Source organism: Hyaena hyaena, unplaced genomic scaffold, assembly GCF_003009895.1.
Source record: "Hyaena hyaena isolate Hyena2069 unplaced genomic scaffold, ASM300989v1 scaffold_108, whole genome shotgun sequence".
Taxonomy (NCBI): domain Eukaryota; kingdom Metazoa; phylum Chordata; class Mammalia; order Carnivora; family Hyaenidae; genus Hyaena; species Hyaena hyaena.
The window spans coordinates 1,351,406-1,370,119 of NW_024080741.1; the positions used below are offsets into that span (position 1 = coordinate 1,351,406).

At 35.9% G+C, this 18,714-nt stretch overlaps 1 protein-coding gene across 7 annotated transcripts in view; it reads right to left on the bottom strand.

Annotated features, from left to right (window-relative positions):
• The window catches only part of ERC1 (ELKS/RAB6-interacting/CAST family member 1), a 485,892-nt gene that overhangs the window by 389,200 nt on the left and 77,978 nt on the right, over window positions 1–18,714 (bottom strand). For all 7 annotated transcript variants that reach the window (XM_039236306.1, XM_039236310.1, XM_039236309.1 and 4 more), the window contains exon 3: window positions 7,050–7,466. In XM_039236306.1, the coding sequence (XP_039092237.1) occupies window positions 7,050–7,466 (417 nt within the window). The remainder of the gene's footprint in view (window positions 1–7,049; window positions 7,467–18,714) is intronic.

Here is an 18,714-nt window from a genome sequence, read left to right on the forward strand (position 1 = left end):
TTTTTTACTTTCTTGATCTACTTGTGCAATAATGTACAACAGTCATTTCAAGTCACCACTCACCTAACCTCAATTAGAGCTGTTAGGTTCTTTCTTTATTAGACTTCCTTGTCCACTCTTGACTCTCCCTCCCCTATTTATTCTCAATGGGACCTGAGTAAATTGTAAAAAGCAAACCAGATCTTAACATTCCATTGATTAAATACTGGAATGGATTTTTCTTGCACTTTGAATATAACTGTTGCATTAGCTACTAGGATCATGAAGGCAAATGCTTTGTCTCCCAGGGGGCATGTTTTGTTCACTATTTCTCTAGTGCTTTGTAATGCTTAGTGCCAGTAAATATCTGAAGAATGAAAGGAATGGATTTGGCCTTGGATACCTCTTCACCCTGTCATCTGATGCCAGCCTTCACCTTATACAATTTGCTTTTGCCCTCTAGCCTCTTTGTTGTTCCTTCAAAATTCCTTCCCATCAGGCCTTTTGCAACTTTTAACCTTTCTGCATGAAACAGCTCTATCCAAATGCTCAGCAAGACTTTCTTCTTGTCTTTCCTCAGATCTCCTTACTTCAGGAGCACCTCCTCAAAGATGCTTATCCTGTTTACAGAAATCCCCTCCCCCAACATAATTAGACTCCACCCAATCACATAGCTTCATCTCATAATTATCAGTTTACTGTCTCCCACTAGATTTTTAAGTTCTAGGAAGGCAGAATCCACGTGTTTTGACATGAAAAATGTATATACCCCATACCTATCCTAGGATCAAATACATATCAGAGGCTCAATAGTTACCTGTTGAATTAATAAGAAAGGAAAGGTGGTGCCTCTAGCCTCTTGTTTTAGAAACCATCTTTATGTATCAGACTAGCCATACATTACAAAGCTTTACCCCAAATTATCATTTTAACTTTTAACTATATTTTCTAACATATACAAATTGAATTCTTTTTATTTTTTATTTTTAGAAAGAGAGACAACATGCACAAGTAGGGGACAGGCAGAAAGGGAGAGATGGAGAGAGGGAGAGAGGAAGAGAAAGAATCTTAAGTAGGCTCCACACTCAACATGGAGCCCGAAGCAGGTCTTGATCCACGACCCTGGGATCATGACCTGAGCTGAAATCAATAGACGGACACTCCCAACTGAGCCACCCAGGCACCCCTACAAATTTAATTCATTAAGGTTCCCATGGTGAAAAGATTCTTTCCTATCTCAAGATTATATTAAAAGCTTTTTACTTAAGTTTTCTTCTAGTAGCTCTTTATTTCATCTAGAATTTGATGTAACTATGTAACTGCTTTCCAAACAGACAGACACTATTCCAAAACATCCATCATATACTTTAAACTATGTTATTTCTTGGGTGCCTTGGTGGTTCAGTCAGTTTAGTATCAGACTCTTGATTCTGACTCATGTAATGATCCCAGGGTTTTGGAATTAAGCCTGCTTTGGGCTCCGTGCTGAGTGTGGAGCCTACTTAGGATTCTCAGTCTCCTTCTGCCCCTCTCCTCTGCACACTCACTCTCTCTCTCTTAAAATTAAATAAAATAAAAATGTTAAAATCATATTATTTCTGGATTCTATTCTGTTTCACTGATCTAGTTATTCATTGCTGTGCCAGTACCATACATTTTAATATGACTGGGTTTAAAATACATGTATCATGGGGCACCCGGGTGGCTTAGTTAGTTGGGCATCTGTCTTCAGCTCAGGTCATAATCTCACAGTTCGTGGATTCGAGCCCCTAATTGGGCTTTGTCCTGACAGATCGGGGCCTGGAGCCTGCTTCAGATTCCATGTCTCCCTCTCTCTCTGCCCCTCCCCGACTCATTCGCTCTCTCTCTCTTGCACACTCTCTCTCAAAAATAAATAAACATTTAAAAAAAATTTTTTAATAAAAAATAAAGGGGCACCTGGGTGACTCAGTCGGTTAAGCGCCCAACTTCAGCTCAGGTCATGATCTAACAGCTCATGGGTTCGAGCCCTGCAGCCTGGAGTCTGCTTTGGTTTCTGTGTCTCCCTCTCTCCCTGCCCCTCCCCAGACTGTTCTTGCTCACTCGCTCTCTCTCTTTCTCAAAAATAAACATTAAAAAATTAAAAACTAAATAAATAAAATAAAAAATAAAAATAAATTATGTGTATCATGTTCTGCTTAAGCAAGTATTCCTACACTGTTCTTCTGGCAAATAAACTACATCATTAAGGCATGTTTCAAAAACATTCCCATTGGGATTACATTAAATTTATAGATTTGGGGTAAAGTGACATGTTTATATTAATGTTCCCATCTACACTATAATGAAAATTTAGCCCTATCCTCTCCATTACCATTACTGATAGTATTTATTCCATTTCCCTACCTAACTGTACCGCCTGACACTTCAAGAATAATGTTAAATACTGATGAACCCAACCAGCTTTGACCTCCTTCTAACTTCAGTGGGCATTTCAAGTATGACACAGTAAGCTTGATGCTGGCTATTAGATTTAAATATGGTTATTATATATGTTTATTATGTTATTACTTATTTAAATCTTATTTTGAAATATTCAATTCTTATTTTTTAGCTCATTTTGTTTCATTTTCAATCAAAATGTCTGTAACATTTTATCTAATATATTTTAGACAGCCATCAAATACCACTAGGTTCTCTTTTCCTTGTATCTAATACAAACTGTAACTGTGTATGATAAATTAAGTCATTCTGGCATTGCTGGAATAATCTCCTTTTGGTCAGAGTATTATCCTTTTATCATAATGCTGATTCTATCTGCTAATATTTTATTTATAATATGTATAACTAAACTCATAAGTAAAATTAGTTTTGACTTTAACTTGTTTTCCAACCTTCATCAGATTTTAGTACCCATGGTTCCACTAAGGGGAAAAAAAAACTCGAAATACTTACCTTCTTTCTGTAAGTTCTAAGTTTAAATTTTTTGGCCTACATTTCAACTTATTCAACTAACTTTTTTTTAGTACCCGCTGTATTTGTTAGACATTTGCGAAATAAAAGACTTTTTAAAAACAGGTACCTTTGAGGGCACCTGGCTGGCTCAGTCAGAGGAGCATACGACTCTTGATCTCCACGTTGTGGGTTTGAACCCTATATTGAGTGTAAAGACTACTTAAAAATAAAATCTTTAGGGGTGCCAGGGTGGCTCCGTTAATCATCCGACTTCAACTCAGGTCATGATCTCATGGTTCACGAGTTTGAGCCCCTAGTCGGGCTCTGTGCTAACAGCCTGGAGCCTGCTTTGGATTCTGTCTTCCCCTCTCTCTCTGCCCCTCCCCCACTCATGCTGTCTGTCTGTCTGTCTATCTCTCTCTCTCTCTCTCTCTCCCCCTCTATCTCTCAAAAATAAATTAAAAAATTTTTAATATATTTAAAAATAAAAAATAAAATATTCTATAAAATGTATCTTTGATGTAAAAACTTAAGTGAACAATGAAGAAACATACATGTAAATATAAATATACTATCATAGAATTGGCTCATCCACAATTATATAAACAGCTACATGAGGAAAACTTCACAAAGGAACTAAAATTTGGTCTAAGTCTTGAAGGTAAATAGAGAAACAGAAAAGAGAACTAGAATTTTAAATATTCGTTTCTGAAGCAATCATTTCCACTTGCTCTTAAGTAATTTTAATTTGTATGACTGTGTTTTCCTGTAAGATGATGCTATGTTACTAACAACAACTAGAACTGTGTGTTGGTATGATTGATAAGGCCTACCTATATTTCTTCCACACTATGTACGCTGAGTGAGACTTGAGTTCGTAGAGTTGTTAGTTGAAAAATCAGTCTCATATTCGTATTTTTTTTACCACTCTTTCAAATTCACCACATCTCTGATTGTTCTCTGCCAGAGTAACAATGTAACTTTACACAACCCTTAACTATTCACCATTAACTCCAAAACTCAAAATGAAATAGGCATAAGAATGAGATCTAGCCATTCACAACATGGGTAGACCTAGAGGGTATTATGCTAAGTGAAATAAGTGTAACAGAGACAAACACTATATGATTTCACTTATATGTGGAATCAAAAACACAAAATAAATTAACAGAAAGCAGAAACAGTCTATCAATATAGAGGACAAACTGATGGTTGCAAGAGGGGAGATGGGTTGAAGGATAGGCAAAATGGGTAAAGAAGAGTGGGAGATACAGTCTTTCAGTTATGGAATAAATAAGTCACAGGGATAAAAGGTATAGCATAGGAAATAGAGTCAATGGTACATTGTGTGGGGACAGATGGTGGCTATACCTGTGGCAGGTATAGCACAATGTACAGAGCTGTCAAATCACTATACTGTTCACTTGAAACTAATGTAACATTGTATGTCAATTATACTTCCATTTAAAATGTTTTTAAATAAATAAATGGGGGACGCCTGGGTGGCTCAGTCGGTTAAACATCCAACTTTGGCTCAGGTCATGATCTCACGGTTTGTGGGTTCGAGCCCCGTGTCGCACTCTGTGCTAACAGCTAGCTCAGAGCCTGGAGCCTGTTTCAGATTCTGTGTCTCCCTCTCTCCCTGATCCTCCCCTGCTCATGCTGTCGCTGTCTGTCTGTCTGTCTCTCTCTCTCTCTCAGAAATTAAAAACACACACACACACACACACACATTAAAAATAAATAAATGGACATAGGTTGAAACATTCAGAAGAACTAAAAACATAACATTCAAAATTCATGATGCTGGTAGAGATTTCAGGTTGCATGCTGTGTGAGATTATTACAATTTCTCTAACAAGTCTGTGGCCAGGCTCTAAGTATTCTCATTAAAATATAAAGTCTTTAAAGTAAATTGAAACAAACTCAGGATGTGCCTGTAGCATACTAGTTGATTGAAAATTCCCTAAAATATTACAGTCTGGTAATTTGAAGAGTCTAAGATGTACATAGCTGCAGATTAATCCTAAGAACACGTTATACACCAATCACTCTGGAAAAAGAGATTATACAGTTTCAAAAATGTACACACCTTTCAAGTAAATTCATTTCTAGGAATTTATCCTAAAGAAAAAAGTTAACGTACAGAGATATACGGTTAAGGATATTCAGCACAGCAGTTTTATACTACTGAAAAATTAAGAGTGGTCTAAATTTTCAATATTCAATCAAACTTTATAAATTCATCTGAAATTACAAAACTCTACATGTATCTGACAAGATGGTCAAATAAATTAAGAAAAGCAGGTGACATTACATTATGCATACCTGCATTAACACAGTAGCCACGAGATGCATATAGATATTTAAATTTGATTAATTAAATTGAATTTTGGGTTAGTCATAGTGGAATAGAATTTAAAAGTCAGTTCCTCAGTCACACTAGCCACATATCAAGAGCTCCACAGGCATATGTGACTAGTGGCTACCACAATAAGCAGAGCAGATACAGAACATTTCCACCATCAAAGAAAATTTTATTAGATAATACATTAGTATTGTACAGTATTCTAAGTATTTTTAAGAAAAAGGGTGGTGAGCTGGGTGGCTCCACAGTTAAGCATTCAACTCTTGATTTGGGCTCAGGTCATAACCTCACAGTTGTGAGATCGAGCCCTGCATCAGGCTCTGTGCTGGCAGCAAGAGGCCTGCTTGGGATTCCCTCTGTCTCTGCCCCTCTGTCACTCGTACTCTCTCTCTCACAATAAATATATAAGCATTTTTTTTTTAACGTAGAAGGAATGTATATATAATAAAAATGACTGGAAACATATACATAACAGTTATCAATAGGTAATGATATCTGGGATTTTAAGTTTTTACTAATCTATTTCCTCATTTTACTACAATAAGCAACAATGAATTTAAAATCATGTTTTTTAAAAACAATGAATTGCCACTTTATCAAAAATAAAGTGTCCTCACTGTAAATAAACATTACATATGATCTACAAAAGGAGAAGTTATAGAACTACAAATATATACAACTTCTAAAGTTGCTATTTTGCTGCTTTGGGAATGTTCCATGTTTTTAATCCCTTTCCTCAATACTTCATTCAGAGTAACACTATCACAATTCTGAGATTTTTTTTTTCCTATCCAAATGGGAAAGTTATCTGAGCCTTTGGCAACAGATAGAGAATTACAGCTGTCAATTTTTTTTAATTCAATGGAAGAAGAATTTTTCACTTATGCTTTCTTAAAAGGAATCATTACCTAGAAAAGTGAAAGATTATCAATAGTCACAGTGGCCAGCTTAAATCTGAGTTTCCTCTATAAAAAATAACTGACAGTGTGCTCTATATCATATATCATTCTTTCTCACTGTGCCTCCATGGCAGCAAATGATTTTTATTATATATCTTTTATAGCAAGCAAGTTTCCATGGAAACCACAGAGCAAACATCCATTACTACCGCCAAGGACTATGTAACCACAACTAAACTGAGATAAACACTGTTTCTCTTAATAATATTCTAAAATTAAACAACAGGTACTCTGATTCTGGTTTTGCTGTGTGTGTCTCTATAAACAAATCAAGAGATGAATAACAAACTAAGAAAATTCTGTGTCCCTCTAGCAATAAAATGTGTCTATAGAGGGGCACCTGGGTGGCTCAGTTGGTTAAGCAACCAATGTCGGCTCAGGTCTTCATCTCACAGTTTGTGACTTCAAGCTCTGCATCAGGCTCTGTGCTGACAGCTCAGAGCCTGGAGCCTGATTCAGATTCTGTGTCTCCGTCTCTGCCCATCCCCTGTTCCCTCCCCAACCCCCTTTGTCTCTCTCTCTCTCAACTATAAATAAATATATATATTTTTTAATTTTAATGTGTCTACAGAAACCAGACTGGGGGCAGACGGAGAAAGACCCAGAGTTACCAAGCCAGTATACATACCAATCAATGCCATCTCATACAAGACAGCAAATCACAAGTCAGTGAAGCACTTAAATACCAAAGAAGAAATTCCCTTCCACTAACTCAGTAGAGTATATTAAATTTATCTAAGCCAAGATGCTGATTAATCAGGGTGAGGGGGAGACAATCAGTAAGTCATGACAACTGAAAAAGAACTCACCTCTCTCAACATACTGTTCTCTTTTTCCTTCTGCTCCAAAAGGCTTTCCAGGTGGTGGACGTGCATCTCTGCCTCTGCCAGTCGTCTTGTTCTCTCATGATCTTCTTCAGTAGCCTTAGCAGAAAGTCCTTTGCTCTGCAACATCTCCAGAAGTTTCTTGATGGATTCATCCCGAGCATTTAGGGTTTGCTTCTGAGTCTCAATACGAAGCTCCATTTCTTCCAAAGTCTTTCGAAGAAGGAACAGCTCTTTGGCCTGCCGCTCATGCTCAGCATGTAACCTCTGAAAGTTCTCCTCCGTCAGCTCTGCCACAAAAGGTTCACCAGTCCTACTGCTACTATCCTGCTGGAACAGCTGGTTCAGGTCCCTCTGGATCCGCAATTCATCCTGGAGAGCCTGGATTGTCATCTGCATGTGCTAGAACCAAGACAAAACAGAAAACCCCAAGTCAGCTTCCCTCCTCAAGTAGAAAAAGTAAAGCAGACTGGGGAAGTCAAAAAGTAGCTACCAGGGCTCTCAGAACCTTGAATTTAACAAATTAGAATTCATGTTATTTTACATTGTCTTAAAATATGATTGAGATAATCTGTAAAATGTCAGTAATTTAACTTGTATTTATTCCCAAAAGAAAACAAGGTAAGTATGGTAGAACCTCACTTTGCATAAGCCATGACAAAATAAAGGCATTGCTCAAAATTAACAAACTTATTCACAGAACTAAAGGGGAAGGGAGGAGAAAGGGAAATCTACAAACACATCATACAAAAGTTTGACCAAAAAATCCAAAGGTTATCAAAACACAAAATGACTTTTAAGTATTTAAATTCACACATTAAATAATACTAACATTTAGTGAGTAGTATCTATATGCCAGATTGTGCCATGCACTTTTTATGTGTTGATTCATTTAATCTTCATGATACGTGTACTATTATTTTTTTTACTATTATTATTGATGATGACACTAGTCTTAGAGATTTTTTCTAATGTTTATTTTTGAGAGAGAGACAGACAGAGCGTGCAAGCAAGTGGGGGAAGGGCAGAGAGAGAAGGAGACACAGAATCTGAAGCAGGCTCCTGGCTCCAAGCTGTCAGCACAGAGTCTGGAACAGGACTCAAACTTATGAACTGTGAGGTCATGACCTAAGCCAAAGTCAGTCAGGTCCACTAACCAACCAAGGCATCCAGGCATCCCTAGTCTTTCACAGATTTAAGAAACTTGCCCAAGATCACAAAGTAAATGATGGACCTGTCACTGAAATCAAAGTAATTCTCCCAGAGCACTGAAACTAGTACTACTCAAAGAAAATAACATAACTTAAAGCTTTCAGAAAGAGAGGAGGAGGGGGGCCTAGGTGGCTCAGTTGGTTAAGCTCTGACTTTACTTCTGCTCAGGTTGTGATCTCATAGTTTGAATTTGAGCCTAGTGTCAGGCTCAGCACTAAGAGCACACAGCCTGCTTGGGATTCTCTCTCTCTCCCTCTCTCTCTCTCTCTCTCTCTCTCTCTTTCTTTCTGTCCCTCCCCTGTTCACACACTCTCTCTCTCTCTCTTTCTGTCCCTCCCCTGTTCACACACTCTCTCTCTCTCTTTCTCTGAAAGTAAATAATTTTTTTTAAAAAACTTAATAAAAAGGGAGATAGGGGATACCTGACAAACACTATGTGAGCTTTTCATACAGAGAAGGATAACAACATAGGTGAGTAATTAAACAAAGATATTAATGCAGATAAATTACAAAATGATTGAGAGGGCATATCTTTAGCCTGTACCCCTAATGACGCTATATGAATTTTTAATCTGAATTGATAATTTCTAGCACATTATACAAAGACTCTAAAAGTATGTCACAAGATTCATATTTTTAGAAATGAAGAAACAACAACAACAAAAATCATCCTTTGTGTTAAAGGTTTAAAGACTGGTGGTGTGCCATAGTGCAAAGAACACTAACCCACAATCAGAAGACATGACTTTTAGTTCCACTCTCACACTAACTGCTATGCAATTTGGACACAATGCCACTTTCTGCATTTCAGATTCCTCAAATTCAAAATAAGGATTTATATACCTGCATACTTTTTTCACAGAGGTTTTAATAATATCGTGGAAATCTTTGTGGATTATAAAACATACATGGTTGAAAATTTCTGGCAGACTGCAACATAGCAGTAGAGTAAATATCTCAAGAAATGATCTGGTGATATAAAAGATATATGTACAAAGATACTCATTCTTGTTTATAATACTGACAAAATTTGAAACAACCTAAATAGATATTAATAGGTGATAAGTTACAGTAAATGAGAAATGTCCACACAATTTAATACTATGCATCCATAAAAAACTAACAATGTAGGGACGCTTGGGTGCATCAGTCAGTTAAGCATTTGACTTTGGCTCAGGTCATGATCTCACAGTTTGTGGTTCAAGCCCCACATCAGGCTCTGTGCTGACAGCTCAGAGCCTCAAGCCTGCTTCGAATTCTGTGCCTCACTCTCTCTCTGCCCCTCGCCTACTCGAGCTCTGTCCCTCAAAAATAAACAAACATTAAAAATAATAATAACAATGTAGATTGGTATTTACTGACTTAAATCTATTGTCACAATATATTGTTTTAAGTGTAAAAAAGCAGACCACACATACTAAGTATAGGATGATCTCAATTCTAATTTCTAAAAGTGCATATATACACGTAGAGAAAAGTCTAAAAGGATATAAACAATTACCAATGACTACCTCTGGGTATGGATAGCTTTTACATTTTTCATCACACTTTTTTGTACTAGCTAGCCATGTAATCCTTCTGTAATTAAAAAAAAAAACCTTTTTACCTAAAAATAAGAGAAACAGCATTCAGAGATGCCTGCTTGGGTACAGAATACCATATTCAATACTACCACTTTTGTTAAAAGAAAGGGAATAATATTTACTATCTACTGTAAGTAAAAAAATAAAATATTCTTAAGAAATAAAAATATTTCTGGAAAGTTACACAAGAAATAATTTTTTAAAAAGTAAAACTAGAATAGCTGAGGGACAACTTATAAGAACACACTTTACTAGAAATGCATTCTATTCCTCTTGAAATTTTTTTATTCCTCCTGAAATTTTTTTGAACTGAAGTAGAATTGACATTGAAATCTTTTTAGTAACAGCTTTACTGAAATATAACTCACATACAATAAAGTTCACCTGTTTTAAATTTACATCACATTGTAAAGATTCTTAACAGTTGTTGAACTTCAAAATCTTTAATTAAAAGATGTGGCAAAATGCTAATAATTCTCTAGAGCCTATTATCAATTCCAGTTTCCTTCTTTATATCTGAAAGTCAAAAAACCAGATAAAGCCTGAGTGAGGGTAGTATCAGAGGTTAAATTCAACAAATGAAACTGATTGCTAGGTACAACTGTTCCTCCTTTTTTGGACATTCATCACTAATTCATTCAGGTAAGGAGAAACAGGTATTGACTACCACACATATACTTTAGTGCTTATGATTATATCTGGCATGGCAATTATTTTGGTGAAGAAAGAAATTATAACTATTATTAATGTGTCTACTTCTTCAGTTCTGCTTGCACCCAGTTATCAATGAATAAAATGATGGTCTGACTGGTAGCCTATAAAGCTACACAGCTATTTTCTCCACTGAAATAAATCCCTACTTTAGGCTACGTTCAAGCTAGCTTTATTTATAAAAATTCTTGCCAAATTCCTTGGGAGGAGAAAGAAGCAACAGCCTAAGGAACGAGGCTACTTTTTCTCCAGCATATTCATACAGATGATAAAATGAGCAAACCTGTACATCCCCACAGACATTTATTTATAATGATCAAACAAAAACCAGATATACAAATTTAATGGGAAGACCTCAGGTGTAAGACATTAGAAGAAGTTCTATTTGGGAATTCTGCTCATGACACTCTCCAAAATGATCTCACACTTCTGATATTCCAAATGTTATACCAACACTCACTAGTCTACCACTTTTCACTCTGACATTCAGTTATTCTGGAAAGACTGGAAAAGTAACTGCTTAAAAACTTTAATTGTTTTTTTTTATGTTTATTTTTGAGAGAGAGAGAGAGTGCACACACGAACCCAAGCAGGGAAGGGGCAGAGAGAGAGGGAGACACAGAATGTGAAGCAGCTCCAGGCACTGAGCTGTCAGCATAGATCCCAACGCAGGGCCTGAACCCACAAACCATGAGATCATGACCTGAGCTGAAGTCAGACGCTCAACTGACTGAACCACCCAGGTGCCCCAGTAACTGCTTAAAATTTAATCCAAGGATTATGCTATTATTACACCATGCTATACCTCAATGAAATGGTATTGTGAACAACAGGAATGAAAATTCTTAAATCTTCAACAGAGACTATGACTTCTATTAAAAAAATAATACATCCATCTGAAAAAAATGACCAAAAAAATCACCACAGCCTTTCATATACCATATTTTAGATAAATATCAGAAGCTCCTCTAAGGCAGAACATTCCAAAAATAATCATTAGTTTCTTGGAATAACAGAATGCTTTGATCAGTTTATCCTGATTTCTAAAAAGACAGAATTTTGTAGTCTAGAGCTTTTTTTAGTTAGAAAAAAAGAATTCAGTCCCCTCTTTAGGGGAATATGTTCCAAGACTCCCAATGGATGCCTAAAACTGTGCATAGTACCAAATCTTATATATACTATGTTTTTTCCTATACATACATACCTACGGTAAAATTTATAGATTAGCCATAGTAAGAGATTAACAACAAAGCTAAAATATTGTAACAGTATACTGTAATAAAAGTTTATGTGAATGTGGTTTCCCTCTCTCAAAATAATCTCATGTTCTGTACTCAACCTTCTTCTGATGATGATGTGACATGGTAAAATGCCTACATGACAAACTAACGTGAGATGAGTGAGGTAGGCATCATGAGGCGGTGTTAGGCTACAAGTGACCTTCTAACAGTAAGTCAGAAGAGAAAATGAGGTCTGCTTCCAGACCACAGGTAACCACCAGTAACTGAAACCGCAGAAAACAACACCATGCAGAAGAGAGACTACTGTATTATGGACAAAAAATGATCATTATTTCAAACAATATCTCATGGAGCACTGCATGAACTATTTGTCAAGATGACCAGTTAGAAAAAATACTAATTTAGGGGTGCCTGGGTGGCTCACACAGTTAAGTTTCTGACTTCGGCTCAGGTCATGATCACATGGTTCGTGAGTACTGGCCCCACATCGGGCTCTCTGCTGACAGTACAGAGCCTGCTTTGGATCCTATCTGCCTCTCTCTGCCCCTCCCCTCCCCAAAATAAACATTTTTTTAAAAAGGAAAAAAATACCAGTATTGCACCCTATTATGTTAAATCAAGAACAATTTCTTCTGAAATATGTAAATGTATATATTAAGTAAATTTTATTAATATAAGATGCAAAAGAGCCCATAGTAATTCTTACTGAAGTCTTCTAAGTCCATCTTACAGCTTCCTCAGGCCATTTGAGGTTCTGATCTGTACCACTACATTACTATATACCTAACAATAACACTTACCAGACTAATCTGAAATATATTTCTTCGTCTCCATCTTCAATAAAAACTTTCTAGGACTTGGGACTGTCATCTCTTTACTATGGGGCACAGCACAGTGCTTGGTATATTAAGTGCTCAATAAATTTTTGATGAAAGATTGATAAAAACAAATTTTGAGAAATTATTTTGAAAGTAACAGCTAGTAGTACATGCAAATCAAGACCCTAGAAAGCTGTATCCTTCTCCTATAATACAATGATTAACTCCTATTCTGTAACAATTAATTCTATACTAACACAAAAAAATTCTATTAATAGGGTACCTGGGTGGCTCACTCAGTTAAGTGTCTGACTTCAACTCGGGTAATAATCTCACTGTTTGTTGGTTCAAGCTCAGAGCCTGGACTCTGCTTTGGATTCTGTGTCTCCCTCTCTCTGCCCCTTCCCTACTCATTCTCTCTCTCTCTCTCTCTCTCTCTTTCTCTCTCCCCTTCTCTCCCTCCCTCCCCCACTCATTCTGTCTCTCTCTCAAAAAATGAATAAAACATTTTTAAAAATTCTATCTTGAATAAAAGTTACCCAAAATACAAAACACAAGCCTAATAAAAAATGTTAACTATATATATACTCTGGATTTACTCATGGTTGTTTTCTTATAATCTCCATACCCAACATGGGGCTCAAACCCACAACCCTGAGATCAAGAGTCACACGCTCCACTGACTAAGCCAGCGAGGTGTCCCTGGATTTATTCATGTTTGATCCAAAGCAAAGAGAAGCATTTTCAGATAATCAACAATCAACAAAAATCTTTCATACTTTTAATACTATAAAAAGCACATGAAGTTCTTGTCCGAAAATAAAGCTTGCAAATTGATAAAACATAATAGTTAACACAGACACACTCACTCATCAGCACTATACCCTATTATAAATTTTAAATTGAGAGCAATATTCAAGCCTTGGTGGCTCAGTCAGTTGGGCGGCCAACTTTGGCTCAGGTCATGATCTCGTGGTTGGTTTGTGGGTCTGAGCCCTGCTCTGGGCTCTCTGTTGCACAGAGCCTGCTTTGGATCCTCTGTCTCCCTCTCTCTGTCCCTCCCCAGCTCACACACTCTCTCTCCCTCTCTCAAAAATAAACATTAAGAAAAATTTTTTAAAAGAACAATATTCAAGGGGCACCTGGGTGGCTTAGTCGGTTAAGCGTCCGACTTTCGCTAAGGTCATGATCTCGCGGTTCGTGGGTTCGAGCCCCGTGTCGGGCTCTGTGCTGACTGCCAGCTCAGAGCATGGAGCCTGTTTCAGTCTGTGACTCCCTCTCTCTATGACCCTCCCCTGCTCACGCTGTCTCTCTCTCTCTCTCCTAGAAATAAATAAAAATATTTAAAAAAAAAAAAAAAGAAACACACCAGAATTCAAATGGTTACTTAAATTAACCTTTACATTGAGATTATTCTCTTCTAAAAAGAGACAAAGATCAAGAAAATGAACGAGCAATTATACCAGAATTCTAGCAACTACTCTCCACTACTGAATCCAGGAAAAATGAGAACGTCCATCTTTATGCTAGTACAACCCAGAATGGAAGTTAAAGAATAAATGAAAATGCTATCAAAATGGGAAAGTCCTAAGGTCAAAATAAGTTGACCCTTGAATGAACAACATGGGTTTGAACAGCATGGGTCCATTTACACACAGATTATTTTCAATAAAACAGTACAGTAAATGCATTATCTTCCTCATGATTTTCTTAATAACATTTTCTTTTCATCTAGCTTGCTTTACTGTAAGAATACAAAATATAATACATATAACATATAAAATATGTGTTAATTGACTCATCACATTATCAGTACAGCTTCCCATCAATAGAAGGCTATTAATTGTTAATTTGGGAGGGAATCAAAAGTTACAGGCAAATTTCAACTGTGCAAGAGGGCAGTGAGAAATCTCCATTTCTCAAAGGTCAACGATACGTTTAATATTTTATGGCCTCAGAGATAATCAACAATTCAAGTAATGATAAACTGCTTTTAATACAAGTCCTAGAAATTCCAAATTGCTTTTAGATGCCCAAACCACCATATGATTCCCCCCTAACTTCTACTTATGTGATCTCCTCTGCCCTTTCCCTCTTTCACTCCCAGTTAAATCCTACTTGTCCTTTTATTCTTAGCTCAGGCATTATCTCCTCTAGAAAACTGTTCTGATTTCCCAAACTAAAAGAAAGAGGAAAGAAGGAATTGGTGAATTAAGAACAGAAAGGGTAGAATCCCAAACCAGAAATTACAACAGTAAAAATGTTAAGCAATATCCGGATTGAAGAGATTCATTCCACTATAAATAAAATCAAAATAACTTTTAAAAATCTTAAAAGTAAAGTCAACAGCAAAGGGATCCTAGGATAACCACTTCCATTGTGTTTAACTTCAGAACGCTCAGCAGTTAACAATGCAATGGCAGAACTACAAGCAACCAAAAAGATACTGTACATTCTAACAGCATTTCAAGTATCAAACTCACTTCTTTCTTCATTCTCTACAACCCAAAAGTTTCAAACATCTGAAACAAAGGTAAAGGAAGTTAACAGAATCCCCAGTTTTGGTCACTGAAATACTGGTATGTGAATCAAAAAGAAAGAAGAGTAAAGAACAAAGAGTTAGGTGACGCCAATCAGCTATGAAAGTGATAACAGCTAATCTTGGCAATGCTGCTTTGGGGAGTAGATTTTGCTGAATGAATGTACACAGGAGGCAAGAAGCCTGGCCATCTGAAGGGAGTCCCTGCTGACATTCAGCTGCACACAACCTAAAGCTGACAGGGTCTAATGTCTGTGTCCCACAGAGCTATGTCAACAATGAAGTCACTGTGTACCCACAACTTATCAGAAACTACAGAATTTCGCTCTCCCTCCCCCACCTTTTCCTCCAAAGAAAGAGAAGCAAGGAAGATTTATATGAGGGTACAAAAAGATCATAACCCTACAGCCTTAGATAGAGAAAAGCATTCATATACAGTGCTACTGTTTAAGATGTTTTCACATACACGATCACCAAATAATTTTTAAGTGAGATGAAGCCAAACAAAATTATTTTTTTAATTAATTCTGTCTTGAGAAAACAACATAAAACATATACAAAGAACATCAGTAAACCAGAGCAAACCAACCAAAATTATTAACATCTTATTTCAATACTTACATTTTTATTAAGCATGCTTTCCTATAAAAATGAAATCTAGCTAGTAAGCAAATCAGAATGAAACGGAGTACAGGCAGTAAGAGACTGCAAGAGTCCACTACTGTAATTTGTTCTAGAACTACAAAGAACAAGTGTAGTGAGATGAGAAGGAAATAAAGGGTAGAAGAATTAGAAAAGAAAAAATAGTCATTATACAGAGATTATATGATGAAAATTCAGAAGAAATTAGATATCTGTATCATTAAGAGTTCAGCAACCTGATAAAAGTTAAGATCAACATGTAAAATTTAACTGCATTTCTCTACATAGAAATAAATGTTTAAAAAGTAAAACTAAACAGAAAGAGAAGCTTGAACAAAAGGCACCTGGGGATAAAAACATGAAGAACAACAAAAACATAATATGAAGCTTTTATAGATTAAATCATGACTCTTCCCTGAAAGTAACTGAGATATATTTATTGTATATAATCCTTTAATACTTTCCATGGCAATCATCAAATAAGGTATATCTAAGATCCTTACACATGCTTCTGTAAAAATGTTAAGCAGATAAAAGAAATCCTTAAAAATTAATGAAAATTTTTTGAAAAATTAATAAACAAAAAAGAAATGAATTTAGGTACTAAACAAATAGGATAAAACATTGCTTCATGATTCAGCGGCACTGTTAAGAGCAAATAAGAACACCAGATGGAATCTTCATGGGGTATTTAAAGGGAAAATAAATTTGCTTTCCCGACTTTCACCAATTCTATCATATAAGTCCCAATAAATACATTTGTGACCATTATTTTCAAACAAATACTTAACTCCTGTACCCATATTTGCAGGGAGTTTACTTACTTACACATCATATTTGCCTCTGAAGTGATCTTTCACCATCACTTTATCTTCCTGCATACTTTTAAATAAAAGATTCTGAGTATCTATGTTAGAAAGCACACTTGATATGATTAAAATTTGACACACTGGACTTAATCAAAATAGAATTTTATCAGAATGTGTGTCAAAGTGATCATCATAAAAATAAATTGGTATGCCACATACAGGGAAAAATAGTAGAGCTGTCAAAGGACTTGTATCCTGAAGATATAAACAACTCCTGAAACTCACAAATAAAAACAAACAACCTAACATTCTAAAAAATGAGTGAAAGACTTCGATACTTTGAAAAGGAAGATATACAACTAGCCAATGGTGCAAATGAAAAAGCGACTAATATCATTAGTAATTAGGAAAATGAAAATTAAAACAGAATGAGACACCACCACACACCCACTGGAATAGCTAAAATTTAACCACCACCAAATGTTAGCAAAGATGTGAAACAAGCAGAATGTGAAATTATACCAATGCCCTGGAAATTAGTCTGCCAGTTTCTCATAAAATTAAATATGCATCAATCCTATGACCCAGCAACTATACTCCTAGATCTCTCTCCAAGAGAAATGAAAACATGTCCACAAGCACATATGTATAAAAATGTTGACAACCGCTTCATTCAGAATAGCCAGAAACTGGAAACAATCTAAACAACAGGAGAATAAACTGATTATGCAATACCCATACAAAGAAAACTACTCAATATTAAAAATAATTAGATACATTAATGAACATGAATAAACACAAAAAACAACATGCTGAAAAGAAGCCAAACACAATAGAGTACATCTAGATAATTCCATTTATATGAAGTTCTAGAGAAGAGGCAAAACTAATCTAAGGTGAAAGAAATCAGAACACTATTTGTTGGAGGGCAGGGAAGATACTAACTGGGGAAGGGTGCAGGGAACTTTATGGAGGATGAAAATGTTGTATCTTTTAAGGTATTGGCATTTGTCAAAATTCATAGAATTATGATGCTTAAGTATTTCACTGTATGTAAACTACACTCAAAAAACATTAAAAGAGAAAAAGGCATTGGTATGAAAAGGAAAAAATAAATATTCAAGATAATTTAACAACTAGTAACAACTTCACTTAAAAGAAAGGACAGTAATTTAGTAACATGCTTTGTAGGATGCTCCGTCACCTAATTCAGTGATAACCATGCATTCTTAAAAAGATAAAAGAGAAAAAGACAAAAGTTTAGGATTATAAAGATTTATTCAAACATGCAACAAAGTAAGGAAATCACCATCAACAATTTGCCTTATTTTCTTCAGATCTCTCTCTCTCTCTCTCTCTCTCTCACACACACACACACATACACACACAATTACTTGTTTATAATTCACATAAATGATGTCATCTGTACATGCTTCTCTTTGCAACTTTGTTTTGTTACTCAACCTAATATGTCTGAGAATAAAAATTGGAGCAGCCACTATGGAAAACAGTATGAGGTTCCTCAAAAAATTAAAAATAGAACTATCAAATGATCCAACAAGCCCTCCACTGCTGAGGCTAAGTACCATCTCTTTATCCCATTCAATGTGAATACTCCCAAATTTCACCACAGATACATCAGTATGTTGGATTACTCAGTGCTGCCTAACACAAAATGTAATATATACTGGATTACCCCTCAAAACCTGAAACAATCTAAATTTCAAAATACATGTGACCTCAGTATTTTTAGAGGAAGGGATTCTGTACCTATATTCCATATTATGAATAAATACCAATTTATCCACTCGCCTACTGACGAACAGTTACGTATTTTTTCCACCTTGTCACTATTATACTAACCATATGTATATCTATCTCCTTGTACACATGTGTAAAAGTTTCTCTCAAGCAGATATACTAAAATGGAACTGCTTAGTAGTAGAGTGCGTTCTTTAACTTTACCAGTCATTTAAACTTAACTTTTTCAATTTAATATACAACAAGCTGCATAATACAGATGAAGGGGACAAATATCAAGCCTAGAATTTTCATATCTATAGAAGCCATTAATCATACAACACTTTCCATTAAA